Raw genomic sequence first — 20,283 nt, 5'->3', positions numbered from 1 at the left:
TGCCGGGAGCCGGCCCCCTTTAACAGGACCGGGAGGCGGCTGCGGGCGCCGGGATTGGCCAACTCGCCGCGGCCCTACGCGGCGGCCCCTCCCCCTAGCTCCCGCGGCCGGGGGCGGGGACATGAGAGGCGCGGCGGCGACGACTGCTGAGCGCTGATTGGGCGGATCGGCGGGGGGCGGGGCAACGGGTGTGAAGGGGGCGGGACCGAGCCGCTCCCCTCGCGGTTCCTCCTACCCATCCTGGCCTCCCTAGCCGCTCACGCGTTGCATCATCCTCCGGCCCGCGAGAGCTGCGGGAAGACTGGGCGCGGCGCGATCCACTCCGCGCGAGACACCAGCCCGCAAGGTCCGCACCTTTTCTTTTGCTCTTCTCGCACCTGCTGCTGCACTGAAAGAGGAAGCCCCCCGCGGGCCAGGCAGCGGGCTGCGGCAGAGCGCAGCAGGCGGACCTCGCAGCTGTTCCCGCTCCATTCATTTTCAGAACCGATTTTGTTTTTTGTTTTAAATCAGGGCCCAAGTCGCTCGCCTCCTGTAACTCGGGAGTTGCAGCTCTACAGCACTATGGAGAAGAGCAGCGAGACCAACGGATACCTAGACAGCGTCCAGGCGGGGCCTGCACCGGGGCCTGCACCGGGGCCTGCAGCAGCAGCAGCGCCGTCCACGATGCCCCGGACCGCGGTGGGTCGCACGCGGCGCTGCACCGACTTTCTGCGGCGCAACGCGCTGGTGCTGTTCACGGTGTCTGGGGTGGTGGCGGGCGCTGGCCTGGGCGCAGCGCTGCGCGGGCTCCACCTGAGCCGCACACAGATCACCTACCTGGCCTTTCCTGGCGAGATGCTGCTCCGCATGCTGCGCATGATCATCCTGCCGCTGGTGGTCTGCAGCCTCGTGTCGGGCGCCGCCTCCCTGGATGCCAGCTCCCTGGGGCGCCTGGGCGGTATCGCCGTCGCCTACTTCGGCCTCACCACGCTGGGCGCCTCGGCGCTGGCCGTGGCTTTGGCATTCATCATCAAGCCTGGGTCTGGCGCGCAGACCCTTCAGTCTAGCGACCTGGGACTGGACGACTCGGGGCCGCCTCCGGTCCCCAAAGAGACGGTGGATTCTTTCCTCGACCTGGTCAGGTAACGCTACCCCACCTCACAGAGGGGGCCGGTGGGAAAGGCAGAATAGGAGTGCCATTCGGTGCACCCCAGCTTTCTGTCTTTCAAGAGTTAATAGTTTGTTGGCTGCTGCCAGCATTGAACATTTCTTAAATATCAGGATCATGTCTGGAGCGTTTGCATGCTGACCGCACCTTTGCAAACACCCGAGCGTACCCCAGACCATCTTAAGGAGCTCAGCCTCTTCTTGTAGCAAGAATTCACTCCCATTAGGAGGGAGTGTGGGCTAGGAAAGAGACCGCCTTCTTCACTTCTTAATTCCTTGTACTACTTACTCGCAGACTGCCCCCATTGCCCAGAAAATACAACAACAATTTTTTTTTTAAATCCTAGTAACTCTCTCCTGGGAACTTTGGTCATATTTTGCCTCTGTGCATTTCTCCATTTTGGCCCCTGGGGCTATTAGGAAGCTGGTGATTTCTTCGAGATGTCAGTAGATCCAAGAATAACATGGTACTTTTGATTGGCGCCATTGCCCAGGAACATGTCTCTCCTGGGGGCTTGGCAGGTGTCTGGCCCCAGGCAACTGTCCAGCTGCTCTCCCCCACACCTGTATTTGGAACCACTTCAAAGTAATGTGGGTTTTAAGGAGGCTTTATTTGGGGGTGGGGGGAAGGGCTTTATTTGGAGGGAGGGGAAGAAGCATCTGTACAACTTGATCTGTTGTGGGACTCTCGGAAGTTGGGCTTCCCCCCTGAGATGTGAAGTGGGTTTCCGGTGGGGTCTCCTCGGTCTCTTTGACTTTCTTCGGTAGCTCAGAGCCCATGTTTGGGGATACAGCAGCGTGGAGGCATTTGCTCACCTAAGGGGGCTCAGCTGTGAGAGGAACCTCAATGGTTCCCCATCTGGGGTTTTATCACAGATTTGGAGCCTGGGGTGGGTGGTGATGTTTTGTCTCGAACCACTGAGGCAAAGCTCCTTTGCTGAAAAACAGCAAAGCCTGCACAGAGTGGTTTGGCTGCCGACTGTTTCCATTTCTCCCACTGGAAAGTGTGACGACTGTCTCCCACTGAAGAGACAGTGTTCATTTAAAGCCGCAATAACAAGTCCAGCAAATCCAAAGCCTTTGCTGTGGGGAAGGGAATAAAGAAAATCGGGGTGCTTACCACAGTTTCCTATCAAAAAGGCAGGTGGATGTGACCTATGGCCACTTAACATGAGCCACAGCCCTTGTTCCCTCTCTCTCAGCTTGTGTTTTGGAGTCTTAAAGGTCGTGAAGTTTGGAGGCTAATTTTTAGGATAGGTGCTGAAGGAAAAAAAAAAAAACCTCCTGAGACTGAAGGTGCCTTTGCTTATTATATCTTGGGGCGAGAATATCAGCCCTTGGGCCAGCACTCTCCAAGAGAAAAGGTGGTTAGGGGCTAAAGGCTTCTCTTCTTCAGGAATCAGTGGCCTAGAGTGGAGTGAGCACGCCTAGCTCAGGTCTGGCAGTGCCCCACAGGGAGGCTCAGATATTGCTTTCGCTGCAAGATATGGGGCATTGACCCCCAAACAGGGGTCAGTGGTAATATGGGGGATTTCCTCAGCTCCACCAGCCTGAGAGTTCTGTTTTCTGATCACGATTTTCTAGTTCCAGACACAAGGTCCTTCGGTCCCTGCAGTGCCTGGTGACCTTGCATCGTGGTCAAATGGGACAGGATCAGTGCAGACGTTTCCATGAATGGGACTGCAGCTACAGAGAATCAAGAGAATCTTTTCGTGGCTCATTGGGACTAGGGAGCAATTTGTAATGCCGCCAATGGTCAGCGTCATATAATCCAGTCTTGCAGATAAAGGGAGGGCAGGTGGAATGATTCTGTTTTGTGCCTGAGAAAACTGAGACAGAAAGATTAAGTGATTAGCTCAAAAGTGGTTTTTCAAAAGACAGATAGGAAGGACTCTGGGTGCACTGGTCCATCGTTCAGGGCTCCATTTCTCCCACTTTCACCTTCCCCAAGTCAGCGTGAGGTTAATGGTCCCAGGCAGCAGCTGGGCAGGGCTGATGCCCACTTCCTCTAACAAAGGCACTGAGCCTTCCATTCAAGCGTGTGTTCAGGTGCTTGGGTTCAGCTTCCACACTGAGCTCTTTGCAAGAGCAAAGAAATACGATTTCTTAGCCATGTGAAGATGCCTGCTGGGTTTGAGAGTGTGGGGGTAACATATGGAAAGAAGTAAACTTGCTTGCTTCAGAGACCTCATGAGTGTCAATTTGAAAGGTTTCTGGACATGTTCTTAGGCAAAGGCAAGGTTCAATCCATTGTACATGTGTGTGTATTAATTAACAGAGATTCTCCCCAACCGCCTCCATTATCCAGCCAGCATTGCCTGGGACTGGCCCAGAACTTAAACACCTGCAAGAAATCGGCAGCATCTTTGGTGACCTAGTGCAGTGAGCAGCAAACATTAAACTAAAGTCCATCACCTTCCCAGTCAGGAAGTTCCCCTAGGATCTGCCACAATTTCCAGTTTTTTAAAAGAGGGAGCCCCAAGTTGGAAAGAAATGAAGCTAATTGATATTCATCATGCCTTTGTGAAAAGTGAAGAATGCCATTACCATGCGGGTTAGAAATAACTAGGTGGGCTGTGGCGTGGGTGTGTGGCGCTGGCACTGCTTCCAGGCACTCTGATTGCTGAGAAGAGACAGGTCGACAGCAGTTGGCAAGTGAGAGTATTAAAGATAGTCTTCTGGAGTAGCACAGAGCAGTGCAAAGTGCTTCGCCTCGGAGCCCCAGCTCTTCGGGGCTTTCAGAACTGAGTGTAACCCAAGTGACTGAGCTGGGATTTTTTCCTTCAAACTGAAATGGTTCAGGCATCTATGAGACAGAAACAGGGTGTTGGAACCCAGTCATGTTCCCCAATAGTGCTTACAGGTTGTCAGGACCAGAGCCTCTCACTAATCCGTAGCAACATCTTTGCTTTGGGGGAGCAGAAACATGTTCCTAGAACGTTCCTACCAGGTAGGGTTGTTTCCAGGGTTAACTGAGTTCTGTTGATAAAGCTCTTGGAACAGAGCTGGCCCAGGATACACTGTTCTGTCGTGAAAGGAGTAATATTACAAAATGGTTTGGCTTTTCCAGTTTACAGAAATGTCCCTCTTAGTGTGAGTTCAGTGAATGAAAAACAATGTCTGGGGAAGTTCAAGGTGATTTGAAATGTACAATTGTCCTAAGTTGACTGGCATCCCTAAAGATCCTGGAGAAGCAGGAAGGGAACCAGGACTATGTTCTGAGCTGAGGGGAATCAGAAAAGTGGAGAAAAGTTACAAGTATACCTCAGAGTCTTTATTCAGAAATGGGTAGAAAAACCTCCCAATCTAAATGTGCTCAGCCTCCCTTATAAATGGAAAGATGGGAGATAACTGGCTTCTACGGCTCCTTGGGGTGCTAAAACAGGTAGAGACAATTCTGCATAGGAGGTGGGGACAGCCCTTGGTCCCAGGGATCTGTCTGCTTTGGCCACTGAGGATGTCCTCGAGCCACTGTCTTTTGCAAAAATGCAACAGGAGCCTGCCATGTGCGGGTAGCCACAGTGAGTTGTTGCCTGTTTTCTGGTTTTTTTTTTTTCTGGTTTTATTCTTTTTCTCTCATGTTCATTTTTTTGACAGTGTGCAATGCTGTGAGGCTTTCCCTTCACAGCCAGAGACAAGAGACACTGGACTCCAAGTTGGGTTTTTTTTCTCAAGCTGCAAAGAATATACTTTTTTAGTATTTGCAAAGACGTCTATCTGAGTCAGAGATCTAACACCAGCCCCTAGATATTAGCCCCTAGGGGGCTAATGTCTAGCCAATGGAGGGAAGGGTGAATTCATTTTTTAAAATGTTGTACATGGCACCTGAATTGACCTCTGCCTCTCCCTTTCTCTTCTAAAGACAAGATAAGGACTCTTAACAAATCTAAAAAGATGTAAATTAATAGTGGTTTCTTAGTCTGACTGTCTAGAGATTAAAAGGGGGAAAGGCAGCACATTAGTGCCAGGATTGTGGCTTGGTGGTAAAGCTTATTCATGACACCCTGAGTTTGATTGGTTGATTCTCAGTACCACCAAAAAAAAAAAAAAAAAGGAAGAAGAAGAAGTAACAGAAAAGTAGAAAAAGGTATTTCAACTCACTCCTTTGATTATCCAGGAAAATACCGGCATAGTTATAATTAGAGCATAAACCCAGCGAGGCAGCTTGTGTAGAAATTAAGAGCAGGCCCTGAAATCAGTGTCCAGGTTTGGATTCACAGACTTCGATTAGCCTTACTGTAAATAATAATGATATCCACTCCCTAGATTTGTTGTGAGAGTTTATTGCATTTGTGTTGGCATGACCCACTGATACGCAAGTGTATTCCACCTTTCAGAGATTCCCAATGCCTACTTAATAGAGAAAATGACTCTTTTTCCTTAGCCTCATTGCAAAGGTGTCATTCACCAAAAGGTGCCCACCTCAGGGGCTCAGCATTAGTCTCTTCATTTAGAATACAAATTTGTTATTCCCTTTAAGATGAGGGGAGAGCGCCAGGGAGCTAGCTTAAAGAACTGGAGCATGAACTAGAACTGGAGCCTTGTGTGCATGAGGTTCTGAGTTCAATTGACAGTATTACATCACCCACCACCACCACCACCACATCATTGGGTGTGGCCTTGTGGACTCCGGTCTTCAGATCTGAAGCTCTGCTGGACCCTGTCCAGCATCAGTAGCCCAAGTATTTAACCATGTGGCTCACATTGACCAAGTATTGCCAGGAGTGACCTCCAGGCATCCTGATTATTCCCCACTGCTCCCTCCTTCACCATAGAGTGCACCATGCCCAGTCCTTCCTCTGTTCCCAGCCCCATAGGGGGTACCCAGATCTGAAGAGACACATGCCTGTTCAATGACTCTAACAACAAACACCAGGGACAATAAATGCTTTCCAAGTATACATTACCATGCCATATCCTGCTCTGAAGATCCTTTGAAAATTTTGTATGCTTAGTAAAGGATTTTTGAAGTTAAATTAAAGGAAATGCTTTAGGAACATTTACCTAATATACCTAAGCAAAATCAAATTGTTTTACATTCTTATATGGAACAGGGAAATGCATCCCACTCTTGACAATAGGATCAGAGAGCACACCTCCCGGATGTATGAAAAAGGTGCACGTTTGAAGTCTTTGGTGTCTGAGCTGCCAGAGTCTGAAGTAATGCCTAAAGGTTCTCCTTTCACTAGTTTGGGACTCATACCAGCTTTGATGTTTGCTTTAAGTAACCCAACCAGAGATACTTATAGCACTTGAAAGACTTGTCCATTCAATCTGTGCATTTTTTTTTCTGACATGGGTCTCTGGGTTTAGCAGTATGGTCTTGGCATTTTTGCAAATGTGTTTTGCTTGAATCCACTATAAGAAATGCATTTAATACATTGACACCAGCAAATACCACCAGTGACTCGCACTTAAATATGGTTTAACACAGACTGCAGTGTTGGCATCAACATGTTAAAATGATGGCACCTACATCTATGTACCTCACTCCCACTACCCACATATGCAGGTTCTGCCAACAATATCTTACATGTGAAACATTCCTCTATCTTTTCATTCTCTTTCATGTATTACACCTCATAAGATGCTGCTCAAAAACAGCAAATTGGTTTCATGGCCTACTAACATTCAAACAATTTGGTTTAACATATATGTGGTATTATGTAACTTCACTAAATTTCTCGGGATCATATAATAGAAAAAAAGTAAAGTAAAGTAAAGTAAAGTAAAGGCCCTCCCGTTGATCATCGATTTGCTCGAGCGGGCCCAGTAATGTCTCCATTGGAGACTTTGTTGTTACTGTGTTTGGCATATCAAATACGTCACGAGGAGCTTGCCAGGCTCTGCCATGTGGGCGAGATACTCTCGGCAGCTTGCCGGGCTCTCCGAGAGGGGCGGAGGAATCAAACTCGGGTCGGCCATGTTGGCTGCGTGCAAGGCAGACGCCCTACTGCTGAGAATTCGAATTAGATGGTGATTTTTGTGGTCAGCCCGAGTGCTGTGCTGAAGCAGGCAAGAGATTTGTAAACTGCATCTCAGACCAGTGTTCTTCACTCTCCAAGCTGACACGCACGTGCACCATAAGTGAATATTTTTTGACATATTTATTATGAGTCAAGTTAAAAATGAAAATCCTTGAGAGAGAGCTCAATGGACTGATTGTATGATTTGCGTGCAGAAGGTCAGGGGTCTAACTCCAGCATTGCAAAAAAAATTTTTTTTTCAATCCTTTCTAGCCCTTGTTAAGATTTCGGTGCTCATGACTTCCATATTGGATAGTAGAAATATGGAAACTCCTGTTGGACAGTGCTAGTCTAGATGGAACATCAGTGTGACATGGATCAATTCAAATGTCTCCGTGCCTTGGTGTCTGTGTGTGTTTAATGAGGGCGTTGAATTTGATCACCTCTAAAATCCCTTCCTGGGTCAAAGAGATAGTGCAGATATTAATGAGTATGATCCTGGTTTGAAACTTGGCACCACAGGTTCCCCCTCCTCTGATCCAGCATGACGCATTGTAGATTGGGAGACCCCCAAGCAGTGTCGCTGGGTACCAACAGGGTAGTCCTGGAGGTTGCTGGCAACGTAGGGTCTGAGCAGCACCACATCCTCAGGCCTTCATATTGAACCATTAGCTTGCACAGCAAAGAATCAGTGGAAATAGCCCGAGGGTACCCCTGAGCACTGTTTGAGAGGTCCAGAAAGAAAACTAAATCCCTTCTGGCTCAGATTTCCTTCTTTCAAAATCCCATGAAGCTATTGTATGAATGTGAAGAGGTTGGGGAAGTGTTTTAAAGATGGAAATCTGGAGAGCAAAAGTGCTGGCATGAAAAGCAGTGGATCCCTGAAGAACAAGAGCTCATGACAAGGAAGAGCAACTGTCCACTACAACACCTGTGCTTGAAAGCCCAAGGACAGGGGTCAGAGTTCAGGGCAGAGAATAGCAAAATAAAAGAATAATTATTTTGAATAGAAGAAGGATGTATATTATAAGGCTACAGTTATTAAGATGTGCCACTGGCCAAAGAATCACTTAATCACTTAATCCCCGTTATTCATCGATTTATTCGAGCGGGTGCCAGTAACGTCTCCATTCATCCCGGTTGCGTGCTAGCGTAGCCCAATGGTATCTGTTCGTTTTAGGAACATGTAGAGCCTCAAACCGATCATTTAGGGTCTTGACGAAGAAGTCTGACCATCTTATAGGTGGGCGTCCACGTGATCTTTTGATGTCTCGTGGAATCCAATCAGTAATGGCTCTAGTCCAGCGGTTGTCTGTAAACCTCATTACATGTCCAGCCCATCTGATTTTTGATGTCTTGGCAAATGAGACAGCGTCCCTGATTCTTGAGCGTTGACGAAGATCAGAACTCCGGATTCTATCTCTCATTTGAGTGAATCGTGATATTCCAAGCATAGTTCTTTCGATTCCTCTTTGAGAGACCCGAATAGTGTTCTCATCCTGTTTTTGTAGGGTCCAGGTCTCTGAGGCATATGTTAATGCAGGAAGAATAGTGGAATCAAAGAGATGTGCTCGTAGCTGGAGGTTCTTTGTCCTTTTAGTTATTTCTTCAATGCTCTTGAAGGCATTCCAAGCCGCTCTCTTCCTCCTGCGTAACTCAGGTGCCAGGTCATTCATCATGTTGATTTCTCGACCTAAGTATATATAACTGTTGCATTCGGAGATGGTGGTTCCGTCAAAGAATCACAGGTAGATTAATAAAAAACAGAGAGAGCCCAGATATAGACCCTTGCGGCTATAGCTAGTGATTTTTGGCAAAGGAGCAAAGATGATACAACAGAGAGCAAATAATCTTTTCAACAAATATGCTGGAACACCTGGACTAACATATGACAAAAAAAAATCAGAGATATCTTAGCATGCACAAAAATCAACTCGAATGGACCACAGATGTAACTGTAAAATGTCAAAGTATAAAACTACCTAGAAATATGGGAGGAAACCTAAATGAACTGGGCCTGGGAATGGTGATAATAGTTATACCACTACAGGCACAGTCTCTGAAGAGAGCAAAGAAGTGTGCTTTGCTGCTGCAGCCTCGTCTCCTTGTCTCCTTCTGGCAGGCAGGAGGAGACTTCTGATTCTGCTCTCTGTAGCCAGAGGCACCAAGGGAAAGGAGATTGTGTTTTGTAGGTGTGTTTTGCAGGTACATGAGTTTAAGCATCATGATTTTGGTTGCAATAATCTCCATAGCAGTTAAATCACACCTTTTTTTAACCTAAGCAATATTGAGATGTGATTTACATGCAATTCGGTATAGTAGTTTTAGATATACACACCAGTGAGTTATGACAAAATGGACAGCTCATTTTAACTACCACTGCAGTTCAGATACTGAACTTTTCCTTCACCTTGACCTTTTCTGGGTAATCTCTACTCCACATCACTGGCAGCTTGGGATAGAAAATGCTGCTTTCCATTGCTATAGATTTCTTACACTTTTCATACAGTTTTCACCAATGGACACATTCAGAATGTGTTTTCTTTTAACTTTTGCTCAACACAGTGTTGTTGAGATTCTCCCCATGTTTATGTAGGTCAATGGCAGATTCCTGTTGGGGTTGCTATCCCCGGTGAGCATAGTGATGAAAATGATGTATGAGCAAACACATGTATGAGAACCACAGCAACCCCGGGCAAGTCCCACAATCGTAACTTGTGGTGCTCAAATAAGAGTGACCCCTGGGCAACCATGTGCAAGCATCACAGCTAAAGGGGCTCAAACCTTGGTGAGCACCATGACCAAGGGTATGAGCACCGTGGTCAAGTGTGTGACCTAATGTACAACTTCTGGTGATGTCACAGCCAGGCATTTGTGTGTATGTGTGTGTGTGTATGTGTGTGTGTGTGAGAGAGAGAGGGAGAGAGAGAGAGAGGTCCCTCTGTCATAGCAATAGAGGTAACAATGGTAACAATGGAAGAAGGATGGGGAGAGAATAAAAAAATAAAATAAAATACAAAAAAATACAAAACCAACTACTAATTGCTTCCTTTTAAACTTCCTTTTAAACTTCAAGGTAGAATTCCATTGTGTAGATTTATCACAATCTGCTTACCCACTTCTCTGTTAATGGACATTTAATTAGTACAGTAGCATTAGGAATAATGGTGCTATACAACACAGGTCCTTCTTGCAGATTTATTTTTCATTTCTCTTGGGAAAATATCTAGGAGTGGAATTGTTGGGTCATGTAGTAAGCATATATTTAGCCTTATAAGAAACTACCAGAGCACATTCTGTTCTAGGAACTTGGTTTGGGAAACGAGTTATCATGGGGCCTCTTGTGTTATTTATCCTCCTGTTCCCCAAATCCCATAGGATTTTGTTGACTATAGTTCATAACCCGCTTGGAAACAGGTCAGTATGTCAGTGTCTGTTTGGTCTCAAAGTTCTGGCTTAGGGTCAGGGTCTGTTCTGAGTTGGACCATATTGAGTCATTGCTCATGCTGAAGAGGCCAACAGATCTGGGAGAAAAGTTTAAACAAATAGTGTGCGTCCTTTGAAAGAGAGTGTGTTTCAAGACTGGGGGTAAGGCTGTTTTTGCACTACAAGAAAATAGTTGGCCCCTGGAGAAGGTGAAGTCCTTGTAGAGGAAGGTGGGCTTCCAGTTAAGCTCTTTCCTTCATTTACCTGGTTTCCTAAGGACAGAAATCTGTGCTCAAATGTGAGAATTCATTCCCTGAACAGAAAAACCCCAAAGATGGAATATGCCTTTACGTAAAATAATTTAGGTCTTAGAACGCAAAGGGTTTGCAGATGTGAACCCAGGAAAGAACAGATGACAAATATCTGCTAACTGCAAATGTGCCAAGTAAGCATAGAATAAGACTGGTTAGGATTTTTAGATGTAGAGAAGAACAACAGCAAAAATAGAATAGGAAACTGTCATGGACTTTATTTTTCAAGAGTGACTTCTGATAGACTATGTGAAGCCCCTGCTCTTTACCTATTGTATGTGCAACCCCCACAGGATGGAGGTCGAAGTTGCCAACCCTATTGGCTTTAGACACTCTTCTTGGTCTGGAAATTACCGAGAGTTGCGCGTGGTAAAGGGAGAACAAGGAAACCTTAGCCTGAGGCTTGTTTCTGCTTCCAAATCATAGAGTAAATAAAATGAGATACCAACCTACCCCCACTAGTCTGAACCAGGTGAAATGGTGCTTTGTAATGGAAATAATAGGCAAATATTGGTTGCTGTGAACCTATATCATAGTAAATAGCCATACAAATTGCTTATTTGCTTCAGCCTTTTTGGGAGATGGGGTGGGGGGGAAGGGCAGGGGAACCGGGAATATGGGGGCCACACTTGGAGGTACTATTGTAATCCCCTTCATTATCCTGAGTTACATGAACAGAATTTACCTGCACACATATTTTCTAGACATCAACATGATTTAACTAACATAAAAGATAAAAGGAGACTTCATAGCTCATCTCAATGTACTTCCCTTCGTAAATGTCCTAAAACAGTGTGTTCCGGTGCTCATTTCTGAATTTAAATTTGCCATTCATTAAACAGCTAGTGAAGACGGATATTTGATACAGGCATGGAATCCAGTTGCAACAGTTTGACGTTAATGAGATGATTTTTCAGGAAGAGAAACAATTCCTGGAAATATTCTAAACAAAAAAAGCAAGAAGTCTTCCCACATTTTACAGTAGTTGTATACATAGAAATTTTAGTATGTGTTCAAATTGTACACAAAATAGCTTGCTGTAGAATTAGCCTGGGTTTAGGTATATGTATAGTTAGTTGGACAATGTTGACACCTGTAAGCAGGTCTAACAACTTCTATCAGGCCATGGGGCGGTGCGAGGCTGTGCCTGTCTTAGCAGGATGAGGGGCTGCACTATGGTGCCGCCCACCAACACACCCTCAATACACCCTCCTCCAGTTCTAGAAACCCCCACCAATTCTTGTGACAGCAGGAACAGCCCTTTGGGTTTCACTTATAGGTATGCTTTGCTTCCCCCTGAACCACAGCACAAGGACTTAGCCTCTAGCAGAGAGGAAAGGGGGGCTCTGGTTGGGCACAGTTAAATCTGAACATCAAGAAATACCAGGAGGGAGGGGTGGCAGAAAATCCATGAGTCTGTTGTGGCTCAGCATCTATGACTCTGCTCGGTGCTCAGATCAAACAATAGCCAGTAGGAACTGCTGGGGTGCAGAGATGGGGCCAGGTTGGGTGGTCAGGAGTGGACATTTATAAGTGGACACTGTGTGTGTATGTGGGTGTGGGTGTGGGTGTATGGTGTCAGAGATTGAGCCATATCTCATGCATGCAAGACTTGTTTTTCCCTGTTGAATCACATCCTCACACCCACAACCCCTTGAATACTTGAATTCGTTTAGCTTTTCTAAAATTTAAAGCACCCTGATTTACAATGCTGTTCATGATAACGTCTCATGCATACAGCATCCCACCATCACACCCTCCAGCAGAGTGCCACTTCCATCCGCCACTGTCTTAGTGTTGTGTGCCCTTGCCAGCCCTTCATCCCTCCTTCAGGAAACCTAGCTAAGCCAATTTTCAGGTCCCGTTTGTCTTTGACAATTTGTTTCTCCCCGACCATGTTTCTTTATATCCCACATAGGAGGGAGATCATTCTGTCTGTCCCTCTCCTGGCTGACTTCACTCAGTAGATCCATCCACATGGCAAAAAAAAAATTGCATATTTTATTTTCCCCTTATAGTCAAGTCGACTACTTCAATTTTTAAGAACACTTACAAAATATTTTCTTTTCCAACAGAAACCTGTTTCCTTCAAATCTGGTGGTTGCCACTTTTCGTACGGTAAGCCTTGTTGCTTTGCTAAAAATATGAAACTTCGATGGGCATTGGATAAATAATACTAGAGTTAGGGAAGATGGGAGAGATGGATGAATAGATTGGTAACAAAACTTGGTAACATTGGCCTACATTTCTGGCATATGGGCCCATAGAATTAAAAAAAAAGTAAACATTAAAACAAAAAAAAATTTTTTTCTAAAGTATTCACTGATTTTAGCATTTTCTTCTACCACTGGAGATATAACCCCAGATTAGGGATCTCTTAAATGTTTTAGGAAAGCAATACACACACACACACACACACACACACATATATATACATACACACACACACACACACACACACACACTTAAAGCTCTTTTCTAAGTATGCAAATAATCTCTGCTCATTGCAAGAATATTAAAATACAGAGGGAAATTAAAATCCCCCATAATCACTACCTAGAGTAACCCATTAACATGTTGGTACATGCCCTTCAAATAGTTTTTTTTCCCTCTGGGTCTGCTTTAACATGGCCACCTATGTGAACACATATACTTGCATGGGCACTAGCTGCAGGCCACTTGGCTCCCAGCAGTCTGTTGTGACATGTTCCTGAACTGCTTCTGGACTTCTGCATGACCAGCTCTGCTCCACACTTCAGCGTCCAGTTGCACTGTCTCAGCCCCAGGCTAATGGACAACTGTCAGTTTCCAGCTGTTCCCTGAGTTTAGCAACATCACAAGCAAACATCCCTGTGGCATGCTTTACACCACCACTGCCCAAATGGACCATACTGCCACCCTGGGGGCAGGGTGGGAGGGATGGAGGGGTATGTGGGGTAGAGGGCTTCTGGAACGATCCAGGGCAGGAGGCAGTAGCCTCAGGTGCAATAGGAGGTGAGGGACACTTTCTTTTTGCTTTTAGAAGGTAGATTGGGAGAGGGGGAAAGGGTGGGAGGGGGGTTTAGACCAAATCACTTTGGAAACCTAAGGAATAGACCTGTCAAAGTTCTGTAGACTAATCTGATTGCATTTTTTGAGCAAAGATGTTTGGTCCTACGTTAACCTCTCTCTGAGTGTGTACATGGCACAGCTGTGGCTTGTACATACATTGTGAGGCCAGCGGGAAAGGAGGCATTTAGGGTGCTTGCATGGTGGTGTGCTATCTCTGTCACAGGAAATTCAAACACCACTGTCCTCCAGGAACCTGGTCAAGCAAATCTGAGGGACACCAGAGCCCCTCAAAGGCAGACACAAAGCAGACCCCTGCCTTGCATGGCTCCTGGCAACTTAGAAGCTAAAGAAAGATATTTAGAAGGTGTCAGGACATAGGTTTGTCTACCCGGAGCCTTCTGTGTGCTGCCGGAGGAAGTGAGCCAAGACCACCACAGGCCCAGAGTTGGTGGAGAGCTTCTCTCTGCCATGGCTCTACCAGCAGTTGTCCTCTGGCATCCCAGCCCAGATCCGAACCAGGTGCTGAGACGTGGTCAAGCTGAAAGACAATCTGGAGTGAAGTGGAATATCTAGGTGTGAGTGAAAATAAAAAAAAAAAAGATGTTGAAAAGTGAACTCAGATGTTTGTGGAATAAATACTCAATGATGGGATGCTCAAGTGCTAGGATCCCACCTGCTAAATTCACTACCTCTCAGCATGAAGCTGTGAACACCATCGTCTCCCATCCAGCACCAAGGGATCTAGGTCCCTACGTAACCCAGAGGTTGCTTTGAGCATGCAGGCTGCCTGGATTGTAATGTCATTTCTGTAGCGGTCTCCTGGGCCTGCATCTGGCCCATTCAGGGATGAAAGCCCAGAACAGCGGGAGTGAGAATGCTGATGGGCAGCTGGAGGCCCAGCCTCTGGGTTTCTCTAAGCCTTCATCAGCAAACTGATCCCCACCCCTCTCTTTCTCTCACAGTATGCAACCGATTACAAAATGGTGGCTCACAACACAAGCTCTGGAAACATAACCCATGAAAAGGTAACGCTCTTTGTAAGGTTGCTTGTAAAAAGTACTTCTCAAGCAAACACTGTTTGGGTGCGGCGGGTTGGCGCCTGGGTTGCAGTGCCAGGGATCAGACCTCGGACCTCACACTTGCAAGGCTTATGCTCTAACTACTTCCCCTTCCTTCAGTAATTAACTTATCACACCCCTTCTGCTCTCCCAAAATATAACTAACCTTCCACAGAATTCATTCTACATCCATCCCCAGTTATCTCTTGAGTTCCTGTTGCTTGCCACGATGGCCTTCCTGAATGAGCTGGTAGGCACCCCCTGGTGGGTTCAGTGTAGCCACGGGGCCGTCAGTGAAGAAGGGGGTACTTTGCCCTTCTCTACCCCCATTGACATCACACCATTCCTGGGGCTAAGTGGCTTCATTGAAGGAAAAGTCCTGCATTTTTTTACCCAATGGTACTCAGGGCTTATCCTGACTCTGCACTCAGGAATTACTCTTGGCTGTGCTTGGGGGACCATGTGAAATGCCAAGGTTGGCTACATGCAAGGCAAGTGCCTTACCCGCTAATATCACTCCAGCCCCAGAAAAGTCCTACTTTAACAATAAAAATCTCAAAACTACTTAGATTTAGTTATAATTCCCTTCATCTAGATGAGAAGTGGAGGCTTGGAGCAGTTCTTTAATATCCAAGCTGGAACTGGATTTCATAGGTGTGGTCCAAAATTCTCCTATCTTACCAAGCAGACCTGCTTCCTGTCTAGAATTTTATAATATTTTTATTGAATAAAATGTGCAACTTCAGGCCTGCAGTAGTGAGATTGAACATTGCTGGTGGTGGTGGAGGAGGGGGAATTGACTTTATACATTTTTAAGTCAGTGATTTAGACAAGAACACCGGAAACCATCCTAACGTCACTCCTGACAATCCCTTGTGACATTCGTCACAGGGAGCTCACAGAGTCACATTCTGGAGGAACTCATTAGCTCACTCTTTTCAGAGCAGTGTTTGTTGACTGTCCAGCCTCTCTCACACCTGTCCATAGACTGGGCATTCACTACTTCCTGCTTCTACCTAAGCCCAGTTTTGAAACCACTTTTCGAGCTATTGGCTAGATGAGCCCCTCTTTTGCATTTCTGCCTGCGCAAAATTGCTGAAGTTGACGAAAATACAAAGCTCTTCTCACTGTGGATGTTGGGTTTCATTCTGGTGGCAGCACCCAGCAAGTGCCTCTCACTCATGGTTATAAACTCAGACCCTCTGTCCCCTCTGACCCTCCAGATCCCCATTGGCACTGAGATCGAAGGGATGAACATTTTAGGATTGGTCCTTTTTGCCCTGGTGTTAGGAGTGGCCCTAAAGAAACTCGGCTCTGAGGGTGAAGAGCTCATCCGGTTCTTCAACGCCTTCAACGAGGCAACAATGGTGCTGGTGTCCTGGATTATGTGGTGAGTGTCACCCTGCAGCATTCTCTTCCTCTCATTTCTATTGTCATCCCAAACCTTGCCCTCATAGGTTTGCCCTCCTGGGGGCTACCTGGCCCAGCCCTGCCGCCCAGGGATTGATGCCCCACAAGAGCCCCTTCTTGGGTTTAGGGTGTGATGGAGGTGACAGTTCCTTCTCTTTTCTGGGACCCCAGAGAGGTGGGTGCCGTGGTCACTGCCTGAGCAGCCCAGCGACAATTGTCCTGCCATCAGTGATCTCTGTCTAGGTCTCCACCATTACCCACAACAGATGTTTGATTCAGCATTTTGTGGGGCAGTTACCTGTTTGCTCTCAGTTGCATGAAATAAGGTTCACTTATCTCAAAATGGTAGAGTCCAAGCTTTAAAGGGGCCCATTACTATAGTATTTTACAACATGAAAAACAACTGCATCGGGGCTGAAGCCATAGCACAGCGGGTAGGGCATTTGCCTTGCACGCAGCCAACATGGCCGACACAGGTTCGATTCCCAGCATCCCATATGGTCCCCCGAGCACCACCAGGAGCAATTCCTGAGTGCATGAGCCAAGAGTAACCCCTGAGCATCGCCAGGTGTGGCCCAAGAAGCAAAAAAAGAAAGAAAGAAAGAAAGAAAGAAAGAAAGAAAGAAAGAAAGAAAGAAAGAAAGAAGGAAAGAAGGAAGGAAAGAAGGAAAGAAAGAAAAACAACTGCATCTTTACCTGATGCCTATAAGCACTTTGTATGGTATTTTTTACATGTTTCTCTGCATAATACAAGAAAAGTGTAGTTGTTTTAATAAAGCCATTAAATTGAATTCTGGCTAAAAGATCAAAATTGGACACCCTTCTCAGATACAGTTCTCAGAAAGCCCTGCCACACATCTCTCCCAAACTTTATCCTATTTTGCTCAAACCAGATTGTGCAGATTTTAGCTTCAACCTAGTTTTGTTTTTAAAGATTAGCTTATCCTTTTGTGCACAAAGCATTTTTTTTTTTTTACTGTCAAGCCGTACGTGCCCCAGCACTTTTCTCTTTCAGATGGCATTGAGATGCCAGCTGGACCTGTGTGAGGCCGGAAGCCTGGAATTTGGTGGGAGGTTGGGAATTAAGTGAGAGGCCAAGTTCAGAGCTTTCACTGGTGGTGTTTGTCTTGTTCAACCAAATTTTCTTGCACAACCAAAAATTCCAGAGTCTGACTCTGGCGTTGAAAACATGACACTTCATATTGAACTTCATATTGAAGTTGTTGTTCTGGAGAGAGAAATATTTTCTGAAAGGAAAAGAAAATATTTCCAGTACCTGTCAAGTTCTTTTCCTAGCTTATTTGTTTAGTCTAAAATACTCCCAAAATTTGGAATGAAGGAAATTGTGTCCAAGAAAGTGGTATTGCTCTGCTAGGACATTTGTTTTTAATCTGGAAACCAACTTGCAGTCATTCCTTCCATCTGATATACTGGATATGCAGCAGATACTCAGCAGGGCACCCCAAGTGAATGTCTGACTGCATTGAGCGACCTTACACCAGAAAGTGCAGTTAACATAGAAGTGGGACTAAATGCCTTGACAGAAGTGATGGAAGTTCATGCTGAAGCCCAAGTTTTTTGACCCTAGCACCACATAGTCCCCTGAGCACTGCAGGAGTGACATTAGAGCTTTGCAGGCTATGGGCCGCCCCAACCTGCCCAAACCAAAACAATAAAAATAAAATTGTTTTGCTTTAATTTTTTTCCTTTTAAATTAAAAAAGGCTCTCCACCAGGTGGGGAAGCTTGAATAGTGGCTCTTCCTTTCATCAATTTTTAACTGTCAGAGCAAACCTGCTACCTGCCCCCACAGTATCCACAAAGTGACTTTCAATGCAGGATCAAAAACTTTGCATGCCATCTGGTCCCTGTTGCAATTGTCCCTCTGTATTGTGGGGTAAAAGCAGCCAAAGTCAGTTTGTCAGTGAATCAACATTGGCTATATTACTTTAAAACTCATGATTAAAAGCCGTGCAGCAAACTATTCAGGAAAAAGAAAGAAAAGGATGACAGAATTCCTTCCAGAAAATTAGAAAATAGCGTTCTTGGAAAAGTTTTCCCAAACAAATTACAAAAAGTATAAACCATCAAAAGCTGCTAAATTTGACTGCCCCAGCGTACTAAATTTTGCAGGCAAAAGGTATCTTAAACAAAATTAACAACAAAGTGAACAAGAAACTTACTAAAGAAAAAAGGAATATATATTTACATATAGTAGGAGTGTGTGTGTGTGTTTGTGTGTGTGTTTGTGTGTGTGTGTGTGTCCACATACAATCTCAAAGCTTTAGTATCCATCCAAAGGACTGGTAGCATTAATCTGTAAGCCATTAATCTGTTTGCATTGAGATTTGTAGGGAAATTGAGTCTCAGTGTTTAAAAACTTCTATAGCAGTTTAATATCATTTCAATATTTGAGCAGCACATCATTTTTCTAATATGTTTTGGCTGTTATAAGAATACTGGGACAGAGCAGTAGTTCAGCAGGTAGGGCACTTGCCTTGCACACCGACGACCCCAGTACCATCCCAGATAATCGCCCGAGCCCCACCAGGAGTGATCCCTGAGCGCAGAGACAGGAGTAAGTCCTGAGCACTGCTGGGTATAACCCAAAAATCAAATAAAAATGAATGTTGGTTCATAGGAATAAGCTGGCCTTTCACTAAAGTTAGTTTGGGAAACATGTAAAGAGTTCTTTATTGGGGGTTGGGACAGGAAATGGATTTGCGCCATGCCCTGCAATGCTTAGGGATCCAGGGATCAAACCAGGGCCACATGCAAGGCAAATGTCTTAACTCTTGTACTGTCTCTGGCCCAAGAGTTCCCATTACTGAAACATATGAGAATCTAGATCAACTATTTGAAAGCATTGAAGTTTATGAGTACGCAAGTCATGGAAGAGGAACCCAATGGCCAGTAAACCCAAATGACCATTCAAACTAGCTGGGAACCTGAAACCTTGGTTCTGTCATGTTGAGTGATGTTGGGTTTTTAACCATAGTACTGTTGACATTTTGAGCCAGATCACTGGGGGCGTTGGGGACGTGAGGGGAGTGGGGGGTGCTGTCTTATGCACTGTAGGACTTGTAGCAGTCTTGCTGTTTGCCACACACTAGCTGCCAATAGACTCCCCTCCCCCGCCTGCTCTATAAATAGAACATAATTTTGGAAATAGCCAAAAAGGTCTCCAGACAGTGTCAGTTGTTCCTGGGGGGCAAAAATCACCCCCAAAAGAGAACAACTGGTGCAAGGAAAAAATTCTCTATTTTCTTTTTTTTCCTTTCTATTTATTTTTCTTGAAAAAAATGTTTAAATGTTTGGGCCACACGTGGTGGTGCTCAGGGCTTACTCCTAGTTCTGTGCTCATAGAGCACTCATGGCAGCACTTGGTGGACTAGATGTGGTACCTGGGAATCCATCCCCGGTCAGTGCCAGGCCAAAGTCCTTAACCTCATACTATCTCTCTGGCCCTAGCCCTGGACTTCTTAAACCTTAGCCATTCACATCTCCCTTTTCCCTGGAGAAACACATGGTGGGTGAGTGCTGCCAGAGACACCTCGGATTCATTTCACAGTTGATTTTTAATTTATTTATGATCACAGTACATTCAAAAGTCTTTTACTGTTGCCAATGTTTCTGTGACCCACATGTTCAGTTAGAGTTTAAAAATCAGGCTCCAGACCTAGTGGGAGTATGAATTAGAGTAAAAGGGGTCAGCACTTCACTAAAATTAAAACATGCACATCCCAAAACTCAGAAGCTTCACTTCTTGGTGAAGTCAGGAAAACATAGGCCTGTGGGCACAGAGAGCCTAATGTAATGACAGACACCAGAGCCAGGCCATTGAGATAGCCCGATGGGCTGGACACATGCTTTGCACGAGGGGTGATTCGGATTTTATCCCCACCAGTAGGAGCAA

The 20,283-nt window shown here is 45.6% G+C and overlaps 1 protein-coding gene across 1 annotated transcript in view; it reads left to right on the top strand.

The window, feature by feature from the left end:
• Positions 1-240: 240 nt before the first annotated feature.
• Positions 241-20,283, top strand: part of SLC1A4 (solute carrier family 1 member 4) — a 28,066-nt gene continuing 8,023 nt past the window's right edge. Inside the window, exons 1-4 of the mRNA XM_056123328.1 lie at positions 241-1,121; positions 12,925-12,967; positions 14,863-14,925; positions 16,182-16,348. Of these exons, the coding sequence (XP_055979303.1) occupies positions 562-1,121; positions 12,925-12,967; positions 14,863-14,925; positions 16,182-16,348 (833 nt within the window). The 5' untranslated portion in view covers positions 241-561. The remainder of the gene's footprint in view (positions 1,122-12,924; positions 12,968-14,862; positions 14,926-16,181; positions 16,349-20,283) is intronic.

This window comes from Sorex fumeus, unplaced genomic scaffold (genome assembly GCF_029834395.1).
Source record: "Sorex fumeus unplaced genomic scaffold, SorFum_2.1 ptg000006l, whole genome shotgun sequence".
Lineage (NCBI taxonomy): Eukaryota > Metazoa > Chordata > Mammalia > Eulipotyphla > Soricidae > Sorex > Sorex fumeus.
Note: the sequence above shows the minus strand (reverse complement) of the source record. Positions and strands in the feature narration are given on the sequence as shown.